This window comes from Lipophrys pholis, assembly GCF_963383615.2.
Source record: "Lipophrys pholis genome assembly, chromosome: 9".
NCBI classification, from domain to species: Eukaryota; Metazoa; Chordata; class Actinopteri; order Blenniiformes; family Blenniidae; genus Lipophrys; species Lipophrys pholis.
In genome coordinates, this window is record NC_137639.1 from 22,743,069 (window position 1) to 22,756,539 (window position 13,471).

General features: G+C 43.5%; 2 protein-coding genes across 4 annotated transcripts; one reads left to right on the plus strand and one right to left on the minus strand.

Moving 5' to 3' along the window:
• Positions 1-1,859: 1,859 nt before the first annotated feature.
• Positions 1,860-8,294, plus strand: khdc4 (KH domain containing 4, pre-mRNA splicing factor). 3 transcript variants are annotated; one of them, XM_080471801.1, is made up of 14 exons: positions 1,860-2,007; positions 2,408-2,591; positions 3,370-3,498; positions 3,598-3,677; positions 3,786-3,838; positions 3,931-4,103; positions 4,269-4,480; positions 4,628-4,688; positions 4,926-4,986; positions 5,078-5,376; positions 5,717-5,860; positions 6,341-6,450; positions 6,580-6,668; positions 7,504-8,294. In XM_080471801.1, the coding sequence occupies exons 1-14, from the start codon at positions 1,979-1,981 to the stop codon at positions 7,737-7,739; spliced, it is 1,860 nt and encodes a 619-aa protein (XP_080327927.1). In that variant the 5' UTR covers positions 1,860-1,978; the 3' UTR covers positions 7,740-8,294. The 3 variants fall into 3 exon arrangements, 2 of the variants coding, with proteins under 2 accessions (XP_080327927.1, XP_080327926.1); XR_013935635.1 differs by having other exon boundaries at positions 1,866-2,007; positions 6,369-6,450; positions 7,504-8,275; XM_080471800.1 differs by having other exon boundaries at positions 1,866-2,007; positions 6,577-6,668; positions 7,504-8,271.
• LOC308114708 (NADH dehydrogenase [ubiquinone] flavoprotein 1, mitochondrial-like) lies at positions 8,087-12,841 on the minus strand. The gene is made up of 10 exons (XM_080471805.1): positions 12,588-12,841; positions 11,430-11,512; positions 11,169-11,339; positions 10,903-11,086; positions 10,162-10,351; positions 9,818-10,030; positions 9,570-9,736; positions 9,401-9,482; positions 8,797-8,942; positions 8,087-8,668 (listed from the first exon to the last, which is right to left on the minus strand). Exons 1-10 carry the CDS (start codon positions 12,672-12,674, stop codon positions 8,573-8,575), a joined length of 1,419 nt encoding a protein of 472 aa, XP_080327931.1. The 5' UTR covers positions 12,675-12,841; the 3' UTR covers positions 8,087-8,572.
• Positions 12,842-13,471: the final 630 nt, after the last annotated feature.

A 13,471-nucleotide genomic window follows, 5' to 3' on the forward strand; every position in this document is an offset into this window, starting at 1 on the left:
GTCTCATTGTCACTGGTTTGTCTCTTCCAAGGCTTTTCTGCAGACAGCTTCTCTATTTATTTTTTTTAATCAAATTCTGGGTGTCTTTATGTAAATAATCTTGTGCCCAGTGTAACATTTCAGTCATATGTCCATTTGTCCAACCGTGCCTTTGGGTTTAGGATCAATCAGTTTCTGACTGTGTGATGTAAACTTTTCTCAAAAGGTACTATGTTTCTCATGTTTATATGAGCAGACTTTTTTGTTGTTGTTTTTTGGAGTTTGCATGTTACTCCATAGGTCTGCAAAATACCGCCACCGGAGATCAGAGGCGATTTTGATATTTTTGTCAAATTGTGAATGAAGCTTATAGTCACCACATGAGCAAAGATCTTTTCACTCATAAATCTCTCTCCATTATGTTGCAATACTAAGCAGAAGTCCAATGGAAATAAGACAAAAACCTGCAACAAGTGAACCAACATACCAGTGCATCTAAAAAAAAAAAAAGATAAAATCTGAATATATGTGAAAACTTGAAAGTGTCAGTTATTTTTGATTGTAGTAATTAGACATCTGATCTCGAGAAATAAATTTAATATTTTGAGGTGCTGTACTCTTGACTTCTATGACTTATAAGATAGAATTGATAATAAAATATTTTTTATTTTTATATAATTATTCTTCACATAATTTTACTAATCTTTATTACTGTCCACCTGCTGCTGAGCATGGAGCATTAAAAATAAAAAAATCCTTGTCTGTGATGCAGCTAAAATTATTAACAAATTAACACAAACTAGTAGAAATATATCAGATTATGTGTAATAAATCTAAAACATGTCAGAGATTCACTGTCTGCATGAAATCGTGGGAAAAAATTACTTTTTTGATGTACCTGTTCATCACGCTGCAACAAAGAAATAAATTAACCCCTACTCTTTTCTTCCAAGTAGTGCAAGGAGCTTTAATAATCACACAGACAAATACAGAGTAATTTTCCCTCCCTAGTGTTTCTCTATAGTGTGTGTGCAGCAGTCCTGTCCTGCACAGCTGGAAGTCCTCACCTGGTTCATCCTGCAGCTCCACGCTCCGCTCTCCAGTAACTTACTGGTGTCCAGCCAGCCCCACTTCAGAAAACACCGCCAGCCGCCGCTCAAACACATTTCAAAATAAAAGTGACGTTCCAGTGAACCCTCATTAAGTTAGTTATTACAACACAAATGTATATTACTGCTGCTAAAACACATAACAAACAAAATAAATGAATAATTCATCAATACAAACTATAAATATTGACATTAATAAAATAACAAAACAGAATCAAACATTTCAAACAGCGGTGAATTTTGCCTAGATATGTTGTTTTGTTGGGCTTTTAATTTGTCATCTGAATGGGAAGATGTTTACTGTATTATAGTAACATCAATACACCACTGACTAAAACAAGGTTTTTTGTTTGTTTGCATGTTTTTTGCTTCTGCGGACAGAAAATTTTCTTGTTATTTGATTCATAATGGTTATGTAAGCATTAAAAATGCACTTATTTATTAGCTTTGATTTTGCCTATTATTATTGGCAGCAATATTAACTAACAGAGATCCCATTCACTGGAATGTAATTTTTATTTTGAAATATGCACTTACGGTAATACACGATGTATGGGCGCACCGCTAAACAGAGCGGCTGCTGGCGTTACCGTGTTTCCCGAAGCGGGGGCTGCTTTGCCTCTGCCTCTAATGTCTCCAACTGTGTCTCCGAGGGTTTGAAGGTAAAGACAGGTGAGGCAGCAGCATCTTGTCTGAACTTTCTGTCTTCTTCAATAGATAACTCGCTGGTGTGTGTCTCCCCCGTGTGGCGTTCACGGTCCTCCCCCGCAGCAGCGCACACTGGCCGGAAGCGGAAACGATGCGGGACGAAGCTCCCTGAGCCGACAGGAGGAAGTCTAGGGGAGTTAAAGTAGATTTTTCTACGTTCATGTCTTTCTGACGAAACATTGATGTCATTTTGTGGAACACAGAATAGCGGGTGAGTGTGGCAAACGGCGCACTTTATCTGTATTGTTCAACGTCTTTGACTCGCTGCTTTCAGTTAGCTGTTAGCTCGCCATGCTACTGTTCGCCACCTTATGTAATCATGGCGGAGTGTTGTCGAGCTGCAGCTTTGTTTTTCACTCCATTTGTCCTGCCATTTCACCAAAACACACATGTGCAAAGCGACACATAGGCTGGATTAAAACACATGCACACGGATGTTGATAATGAGCCAAGAATAATAGAAAGAGTGAAGTTAGCATTGGGAGCCTTCAGCTGTCAAAACAATAACATTCGCTTTCACTGACCACCAATTCAGGCCAACTGAGCAAAATCAGTCACAGATAAACTACTCATGTGTTGTCTTATTCGTGATATCTTCTTTGGGGTTACAGCCGCCGCAGTAAATGGGATCAGCCGGGTCCCGGGTCTGGATCTGGAGGGATGGGGGAGGCTGAAGCTGCGCCCACCGGGGCTCTGGATGCTGCAGCCGCGGTGGCCGCCAAGATCAATGCCATGCTGGTGGCCAAAGGGAAGCTCAAACCCTCCCAGATCGGTATCCCGGGACCAGCCGATAAGGTAACTTGCACCGTGCTAAATGTATGCATCTAAATCGACTCAATCATGAAAGCCATCACAACATGTCATCCGGCTGGGATTAGTGTGATGAGGAAGTGTGTTTTACTTTACATTTCTACTCTGCTTCACTATAATGAATCAACTACTAGATTTTTTTTAAAACATTTTATAGTTATAAATCTTGTAATCCTTCAAAGAGAGCAACTGGAATATAAATAATCAACCATTACTTAAAGATGTATATGTTGAGGCTCAGATTGCAATTCCATGTTAAACAAAATAATACTAATTCTATGTAAACACATTAGAGATATATTAAAATTCTAAAATCTTTCCAGCAAAACGATGTGCCAAAATTGTAGCTTGTTGTTGTAATTGTCTCGTTCCCAACAAACGCTGACAATATCTCATGATGTAAACCGACTCTCAGAAGTGCAGCATTTAACAATTACAAATTGGTGTGAAAGCATGATGGCGTGAGAGTTGAGGGGGCGCGTTGTGCATTGTGCGGGGATCTCATCCTCCCACGCTATGAAAACCCCTGAACCTGAAACATATCATCCAATTTCTGTGTATTGTTTATCACACTGATAGTGAGCTGTCACATTTGAACCTGCTGACATGGTTGAACATATCTGATTACGGTTTCTAGTGAATCATAAGTGTTATGATGTCGTTGGCGGGTTGTGAGAACTGGTCTCGATTTCTCATAACCAATGGCATTTTATGCTTATTTTAGCTATACAAAGTGTGACTCGTGTCGTCTTCCCTGGCTCAGGTTCTGGGTGTTGGAAAACCTCCAGTTCCAACAAAAGCCAAAGATGACCTGGTGGTGGCTGAAGTAGAGATCAACGACGTCCCAATCACCTGTCGGAATCTCCTGACGCGCGGCCAAACGCAGGATGAGGTCAGCCGTTGCGTGAAGAAGCACGTTGTACATTGTGGAGTCCCATCACTTTGCCATTTGGTTTGGACTTGAATGTGTTTCGGTGTCGTTTGTCTGCAGATCAGTAAAGTGAGCGGAGCTGCAGTTTCAACCAGAGGGCGGTACATGGCGGCCGATGAGAAGGGAAAAGCGCTCCCAGGGTGACTTTTTCCTCCTCTTTTACCTTTACAGACTACTCATCAAACTAGTTTACTCGCTGTCTATTGTTTCCACAGTAATATAGGATTACATCTCCTCATTACCCACAGGGATCGACCTCTATATCTGCACGTCCAAGGACAGACACGAGAACTTGTCGACAGTCAGTTATCGCTCACCGTTCAATCTATTAGGAATCGTTTTCTTTTCCTATTCAGCGTGCACTATTGAAAGTTTCTTTCCTTCCTTCTGCAGGAGCGGTTAATAGAATCAAAGAGATAATCACCAATGGTGTGGTGAAAGCTGCAACTGCGTCGTCATCGGCTTCATCTTTCATTCCGAGTGGGGCTTCAGTCACAGTTTACCAACAGCACAACCCTCCTCCCATGCCCCCCATGACCCACCACAAACCGCACTTTCAGTCAGGGGTAAGAGAGTTTCACAAATAAACGATAAGTCACAGTGTGTTTGTGTCTTACAATCTAAAACGTGTGCAATGAAAACCAGAGACACACAATTCTGTGCCTGCCAATGAAAGGCTGAAGATATATGTTGATACAGTGACACACACCTGTTATATTTGCATTATGCAGATGCATTACGTTCAAGATAAGGTCTTCGTGGGTCTGGAGCACGCCATCCCGGGGTTTGTGGTCAAAGAGCGGGTGGAAGGTCCCGGCTGTTCGTACCTACAGCACATCCAAGCAGAGATCGGGGCCAAAGTCTTCCTCCGGGGAAAAGGATCGGGCTGTTTAGAGCCTGCCTCCGGACGAGAGGCCTTTGAACCAATGTATATTTACATCAGGTGAGAGCGGTCCAAGGAGTTAGAAAACACTTTGCTTATCAGAGACGGTATCGGTTTATATGAAGTTATGAGATAAACTCCAGTCCTGTTGCCTCATTACAGCAAGTTTGAGCTTGATACGACTAACGCATGTGTTTTCCTCTTTAGTCATCCAAAACCAGAAGGGCTGGCAGCCGCAAAAACATTGTGTGAAAACCTGCTCCAGACGGTGAGGAATGCTCATTTGCGTCAGTCTGACTCCAAATATAGTATCTTCTTCTTTCAGCCATGTGGGCTGGAAGAAGAATGTAAAGACAGAGAGTTTGTAATGACAAAAGCTTTAAATTTTTTAGTACTTGACTTTGATGTGTGATTTTATTACATTGCATCATTATATGTGATTGTCTTGGTTTTTTTTCTTTGAACCCACTTATGAACGTCTCATGTCATGTTTCTCTTTCTCCAGGTCCATGCAGAGTATTCTCGCTTCCTCAATCAAATGAGCACAATGATGCCATCTCAACAAGGTAAACAGAAGCTTCCAGTCACTTTCTATCAGACTGCCTGCAGAAATCACTTCAAGTGTTTGACTGTGTTTGTCTTTGCTTCCTCCTCCAGGCTTCGCGCAGCCTCCAGTTGTGAATGGGATGCCCCCCCAGCCCCCTTACTACCCTCCTGCTGGATACCAGCCGGGCTACGCCATGCCAGTACCCCCCCCGCATCCCCAGCCTGCCCCCTCACCTTACTGTGTCCCACCTCCGATGCCACCAGTGGCCGCTCCGGGTGTGCCCTCGCAGTACCCGCTCCGATCCGCTCCTGCCCTGGTTCCTGCCCCGACCTCCATTATATCTCCAGCGCACATACCTCTACCTGGACCTGCTCCCGTTCCTCTTCCTGTTCCAGACTCTCTGCCACAGGTAAGTTTGATAAAGCTCCTACATGTTTTTGCAAAACACAGAAACTTATATGAAGGCAGCCATAAGTTATATTTATTGATTATTTGATCATGGTTATATTCCTTCAATCAAATAAAGACTATTTTCATTTACATGAGTATCGTCGTCGTGGAGAAACTTTGAATGGATTTATCCTTTGAAAGAGGAGGATTTGTTGATTATGTGCACCGATTTTAGAAGTATTTTTCATTCATAAAGGTTTATGAATGACAAATCTCTTAATGAAATCTGAAATCCAAAATGTACACCAACCTGGGACCCATGTAAAGAATGAATCTCTGCATGGCTGTTCTCTGCGCAGACTCTTCCTCCTGTACGTTTTCCTCCCGCTGCTGTAGCGCCGCCAAAGCCTCCACCTCCGCCGGCTCCAGCTATTCAACCACAGAAGAGACGCTTCACAGAGGAAGTACCAGACGAGAGGGACAGCGGCCTGCTGGGATACCAGGTAGTGAGCAGATCTTCCATATTTACAACCTTTCTTACTACATCTTTCACGTGTGAGTTTTATCTTCAACACTGCAGCCTTCATGTGTGTTATTTACCTGTATTATGTCAGTTATTTGACCTCAGCATCCCCTTCCATCAGCCCCAGATGTGAGGCTTTCTGTGTGAAGCGGCTCTTTCTGATCGATCCACTAATACGTCACCCTTCTTTTCTTCACACTCTTAAAGAAAGTTGGGGGATTGAGATAGCATGGCCTGCTGTTTTCTGTCACTCAGAGTGACTCCATGTGTTAGCTTAAGAAAGAACATTTATGTACGATGAGCTTCCACTATAATGCATAGTGGCTGGAGAACATCAGTGAGACCTGTGGTAAGCTAGATATCTCAGTTAGTTTTGATATATTATTTTGTTTTGAAGTGTCAGGTCAGGGCCTAGTGGAGGACGTCTGCTAATCATGCCTGTGTGTTTTTCTGCTCATAGCATGGACCCATTCATATGACTAATTTAGGTGCAGGCTTCCCAGTGGGCAACCCAGAGATTCAAGGACTCCCACCACCATGTTCCTCCGGCCTGCCGAGTGAGAGGGACAGGTACAGAGTTGTTTTCATGCATTTGATTCCTCTGCTCAGGAGGCATAGTGGATTGACTCTCTCTCTCTCTCTCTTTCGCTCTCTCTTTCGCTCTCTCTCTCTCTCTCTCTCTCTCTTTGTGCTCAGCAGTAGGCAGCTAATGCCTCCACCACCACCACTGGCTGTGAACGGAGTCAGACCCACGATGGATGACAGACGGCTCCTGCAAGGCCCCGTGGGTAAGACTGTTATCCTGTGGATTCACAAATCCATGGCCAAATCTAAATCCACAATCCATGACTGTGGACGGTGACTCTTTATAAGCCTGGCCTCGAATCATTTCCAAGCGATAACTTAGAGCTGCAAAGAGTAGAATGTAAATCCTCTCTCAGATCGCGAGTGTTAAAGCACCATGTCAGAGACACAAACGGCAGATGTAAAAAGGAAAACAATTTAAACACGCAGAAGGCACAGAGAGCCTTTTTAAAAAAAATCCTGTTTTTATAAATGCCTCCTCAAGGCTTTTATCCATCTTGTGATTATTTTTGTTTCAGGATTCTACTGCCGTGAATAGAAATCTTAGGGGTTTTATTTTGTTTATTTTACGAGTTCACCTTACCGTCCCGTTCTGATGACATCATCGGTCTGCCGTTGGTCTTTTCTCCACACTAACAAGAATCTCTCCTGTTTTTGTGTTCTTCTCTTTTTCTCTGTGTTTTTCCTTCTCTTCCATGTATCTCTGGGGCAATTCTGGATACTGATTGGGGGTGGGGCACGACTCGTCCTCGGACGCTGTCCTTCCTGGTCTATTGGACGGCCCCGACGCTGTCGCTCCCCACCGACCAATGGCTGCTTTTGAATGACGGCCCCACCCCGCCCCTCCTCTCCTCTGCTGCCATATCTATTAACTTTTTGTTTCTCCCTAAATGTCTTTGGAATAATGAACTCACTCACACCCTGTGTTGTATTTGCAAATTGTTGCTTGTGCTGGTTTTTTGGGGGGTTGTTTTCTTGTTTTCTCTCTCCTCTTCTGTGTTTGCTGTTCTTTTTTGCACCCCCACCTTCTTCTTTCAGAGCCCACAGTGAAAAGATTGAAAACAGGTCTGGTGGCATACGCCGGCGACTCGTCTGATGAAGAGGAAGATCACATCGCCACCTCGAAAGCCTCAGGGCCAGGTAACCCTGGGGCAGCCCCCCCCACCTCCACCTCCTCAGGCTGGACTCAGGGCTATCGCTGCCCTCGCCCTCCACCCTCTCGTGCCAAATCACAGCCACACCAGCCATCTATGCCTTTCTGGATGGCACCCTAAAACAGCCCTGGGGGGGTGCTTTCAGCTGAGTTTTACATCACATACACTCAAACTGAGCCTGTTGTTTTCTAATCACTCATGTGAATGACTCTGTTACATCTCTGAGTTGGTTTCAGCATTCATCATTTCACTACAAATGGACGCACTCATGTTTTGTAAAACTCCCTTTTGTTTCTCTGCACACCTGAAAGCTTGAAGAACATTTGCAGGACTGGTTACTTCAACCTATAGTGTGGCTGTAAAAGGTGGTCAGATGAGCCTCCAGTCTTAATTTAAACTGAATCCCACACCAGGAAAAGTGTTTGACTATAGTGTCTTTGTTTTTTTGACATACCACAGAGAAATAAAGGATGTTGTACATCAAGTCAGTTTTAATGTCATCCCAGCACAGCTCCTTCTACTTTTTCTTCTCGGTCAGTAGTGTTCTGCTTGCAACATCTTTTTTTTTTCGTATTTTGTACAGATCATTCATGTAGTAAAACATTTGAATTGATTTTATGGTTTCATGAAATAAACTTTGATTATTGCGGTGTTTCATTGTGCTGTGATATATATTCAATGTGTCAGTTTCATTTCGAGTGGGGAAAAAAAATCTGTTCAAGTCAATGTGACAATGTTGCTCCTTATTTTACTGTTTAACAGACAATTTGTCCGAGCATAAAATAATATAAGTTGCAGAAATCTTGCAATAGTGTAAAATATTTGTAGCTTTATAACTTAATTTAGTAACAAGCAATAAACATTTTTTGTTTGTTAAAACTATGTTCCAAATATTATATGGACGTATAATGTGTGGTGTAATGACACTTGGAGAGGGTTGAATATTTACAGCTTCAGATCATTTCAATTTCTGGCTCTCTGGGGGGATTGGTCTTATTGTACGCGACGATGCGGTTCTCCATGACGGGCCGGAAGTGTCGGATCAGACCCTGTGTAGGTCAAATGAAAGAAGTTGGGAAGAACGAAATGGGTTTAATGTTTCAGTCAGTACTTGGTTAAAGTTGTAGCCAGTCCTACGTTGACAGTAATATGTTCTAGTACTTATTAAAACTATTACCTGCACAGGCCAGGCAGCGCCGTCCCCCAGAGCACAAATGGTGTGTCCCTCAATCTGCTTGCTGAGCTCCCAAATCATGTCGATCTCTGAAACAGCCGCTTCCCCCCGAACAAACCTCCACATCATGCTATCCATCCAGTCCACTCCTGGGCAACAAGGCAACACAAGATCCGCACTTCAATAACACAGTCGCCTTAAACACTGAGAAAAGTTTCAGGACATTATTCCTCAAAAATGTTTTGAAGAGGTCTTTTTCAAAAACAAGCAAATTTTTATCTAAACCAGAGGAAACAATATTAGTTTTTTTGGGTGGTGGTGTGAATTCACATGGCACAACAGCTACAGAAGCGTCTTCAGTTAGAAAACAAAATAATGTTTTCAACAATTTGCCATTTTACATTACGAACTTTGTAATGACATTTTCGAGATGCACCAACAATTTGTATATCATATAGTAATTTGTTGTGCCACCCAACAAGACCTCGTCCTTTTGTTTTTTATAGCAATTGTTCAAATGCCTCTATTGTATTATACTCAAGCTATGTGGGTCAAGGTTTCGTATTTTCAATCCTCAATTCCATCAATTTTAACTGCAGTACCTCACCTTCTCTGCAGGGGGTGCACTGGCCACAGCTTTCATGTTTGTAAAACTCAATCAAACGTGCAATGGCCCGGATCACATCAGTCTGCAGGAGAGAATAAAGACATTGCTCAGATTTGATCTCCTGCAGGTATTATGCTTTGCACTGTGACTGTTCACTTCTCCTGCTTACGGATTTATCCATGACTATGATGGCTGCGGTTCCCAGAGCGGTCTCTGCGCGGACCAGGTCGTCGAAATCCATCAAAACGTCATCGCACACGTGCCGAGGGATGATGGGAGTGGAGGACCCCCCTGGGATTACTCCTAATAGATTGTCCCAGCCGCCCCTCACTCCTCCTGTACCAACCACATGAGATCGGGAGGAAGTTGTGTCAACATCTCACAAAATGAACCGGCCTCATCACAGTAAACACTCGCCTGCGTGTCTCTCTATTAACTCTCTCAGGGGGATAGACATCTCTTCCTCCACCGTGCACGGCTTGTTCACGTGACCAGAGATGTTGAAGAGCTTGGTCCCAGAGTTTCTCTCCCTTCCAAAGCTGGCAAACCAAGCACCACCTCGCCGGCAGATCGCGGGCGCCACAGCAACCGTCTCCACGTTGGACACTGTTGTCGGGCATCCAAACACCCCTTCAGGGAGAGAGCGATGCAGCAGCAGTGAATAACCGTAATTACAATACAACCCTATTTTGCAGTTTCTTGAACCATAATTATGCGCTACAGAAAGCAGGTCGGAGGACTCTGCGGCGCATTGGCCTCACCTATGTCTGCAGGAAAAGGCGGCTTGAGTCGGGGTTTCCCCTGTTTGCCTTCCAGAGACTCGATGAGGGCCGTCTCCTCTCCGCAGATGTAAGCGCCGGCTCCTCGCATCACAAACACATCAAAATCAAACCCGGAGTCGCAGGCGTTTCTTCCTATCAGCCCTGCTTTGTATGCCTCATTAATGGCCACCTGTTTGAAGTGAAGAAGCAAGGTTAGTACACTGTGTTACTTCTGCTGTTGCAGTTTCCTGATATCATGAGTATCTCAATAACATTTTGGGAAACCGTCTCCCAGGTTCAGTTCAGGAGGCCAAGATCAGCCACAAAACGTCCCCGTTTGGTAAAGCGTAGTTTTCTAGTTAAGCTGCTATAGGTTTAAACTGCTGGGAGATTTTTTATAATCATACGTCATTATTTGTCATAACCTTAAAATGTCTTCCCCTCCTGTAATGTGTGCCCTTTCCTTTCAGTCTCATGAGATCTCCGGCTGTGGAACTGGAATTTCTTGATCTTGTCCCCATTGTGTCAACAACGCTTGGAGTTTTTTTGTTGTCCGATGCCAGGTTTTTAATTTGTTTGTTACTCCCTGTCTTATAATTACTTCCTCCAAACCCCAACCAGTGCAGCAGAAAGCCACCATTTATGAGTCTGGATCTGCTTTAAGTGAGTGAAGTCTGCTGCGTAGAACCAAGAAATCAGTACATTTAAGACCGTTGATCGTCCATCAGTACATCTGTTTACCTGCAGGTTTGAGGATTCATTATAAAACTCTCCTCTGATGTAGATGTATGCCGCTCGAGCGCCCATGGCTCTCCCGGCCACCAGGCAGCCCTCGATCAGCTTGTGGGGGTCATGACGCATGATCTCACGGTCTTTACACGTTCCAGGCTCGCCTTCATCGGCGTTAACCACCAGATACTTCGGCCTGTAAAGGCATATAAAACACGCAGGGGCGTGATCTTCATCCGCCCTCTACAGACACAGATCCTCTTCCTCTGTATACCAACCTGCCATCGCTGGGTTTATTCATAAAACTCCACTTCATGCCTGTAGGGAAGCCGGCTCCCCCTCGTCCCCGAAGTCCTGAGATCTTCACCTCATGCAGGATCCAGTCGTGTCCCTTCAGTATGATCTCCTTTGTCTTATACCAGTCTCCTCGTTTCAGGGCTCCTTGCAGTCTGGAGGGAGCAGAAACAGAGAGAGAACTTCCTTCCGTGCTTCAGGTCATGACAGAGCAGAAGAAATTAGTTCATGTGAAGTGTTTTTACCTCCAGTCATGTCGGCCATACAAGTTGGTGAATATCCGGTCTTGGTCACTCAGAGGACCAAACTTGGTCTTTTTTGGTTTTGCCTGGAGAGAAGAGAGGATTTAAAAAGATTTAAGCTATGGAGCACCATTATTTGGAAAATTAAGAGAAGAAAGTAGAATCTCTGGTGTGGAAAAAAAATGTTTCTGCAGTTTCTCTCTAGTCTTCAGTCTGAAACTGTTCATTCTCTGCTTGTACTAAATGCAAATTGCTTTTGTGATTTTTTTATTTTATTTTTTAACACTGCATTTGTTCTTAAAATACAATTTCAAAATGACAATCATTTGGAAATTTTGAGGTATTTTCAAAATATTTTTTAAACTAAGATTATAGTATAGATATTTGAGGGTGGCACAGTGTCGTCTTTCTTTGTGAAGCTTGCATGTTCTCCCTGAGTGTGGGTTTTCTCTGGTTTAGCTGGTTTCCTTCCCTCAGTCCAGAAACATGCGTTTCAGGTTATTTGGTTGCTCTACATATCCAGTAAGTGTGAATGTGAGTGTGTATGATTGTCTGTCTGTCTTGTGTTTGTCCAGTGATGGACGGTGTTTGTCCTGTCCAGGCTGGACCTTTCATTGTCGGCTGATGGAGCGGCTCAACAGACACGTTTTTTGTGAATCATGATTTTTGCATTTCATGTGTTAAATGTTTCTAAATGACCATTTCAGAAGAAGTAATAAACTGAATAGTTTTCTATGCAACTTCATTTTTGAAGAATTGTTTTTTGGTGTGAGGTGCAAAACAGAATGTCAGAATTGCAAGATTCAGAAAAGAGGTAGCGATCTAATGTAATTAAATATGTGCACAAAATATTAATGTGAATATTATGTGTTGGTGGGTGGTGCGGGAGTCAACTGTATGGAGTTCTTTGTGTGGGTTTAGTCTTTGTCTCACAGTCCCCAAAAAAATCAATAAATAAAAATCCATGTGAGGTTAATTGGTGAGACTGAATTTTCTTGGTGTGCATATGAGAGTGTGGTTGCCTGCCTCTCCGACTTTACAATATGATGGACTGTCCCGGGCTGCAGGTGGGGTTACTTACAAGTCTGAGTTTTATTTCCTCTTTATAATATCATGCTGGACAATGACTGATGTAGCAGGTCTACCTGGATGCAGGCCTACCTGTGTCTGAGCAGCCGCAGTGCTGTAGGTCAGCCGTGTTGTGACCCCTCGTGACAAAGCGCTCCACAGCATCCTGGGACGCAGCATCCTGCAGGAGCACCGACTCCCTCTGACCTCTGACCTCTGATCACAGCCCACCTGCTGATTCTCCGGGGGTTTCTCTCTCTCTCTCTCTCTCTCTGTTTCTCTCGGTCTCTCGTTCTCTCTCTCTTCCTCCGTGTGACCTCTCACTCAAGGAGCCGCTGCTTCGGTCTAATTAAACTAAGAGGATTATCGCGGCACAAACACGTCACATCCGGTTTCCGCTGCACCTGCGGGTCGCGTCAGGTGTTCAATCTAATGTGCGCGCGCCGCGCACACGCGCAAGCTGACGCGCGTCTTTATGGGTTTGCTGCGTGATTTGCACGGTCAAAACAGGATTATTAATGTGGACTTTTACCCTGATTAACCCTGATTTACTTTAACCGAGCTTGACTAATGATCCCGCTCACGGTATTTGTTCTGACGTGATCAACACAAAGTTGCCATTTCATTGAACAAATCAATTTGATCAAATCAATTAAAATTCCTTGAAAGTCACTAAATAAAATGTCAGCGAAGATTGCAGATAGGATACTCAACAATTACAGGAGCACTGCAACTCGTTAGTGTTGATGCACAGTAAAGGAAAACCAGGATGAGTTTGTGAAAACATACATGTTCAAAAACGGCAAAAATCTGCTTCTTGCGAAGCAACAGTCTTGAAGCAGATATTATTTCAAATTCCTGTTATATTTCTTTCATAAAAGTGTGTTAAATGTGAACATTTTCAGAAAGTACTTGTTTGCAATGGAATTAGCAGATTGTTTAAATAGCCAGTTTGCCATAATTTTATTATGACACCA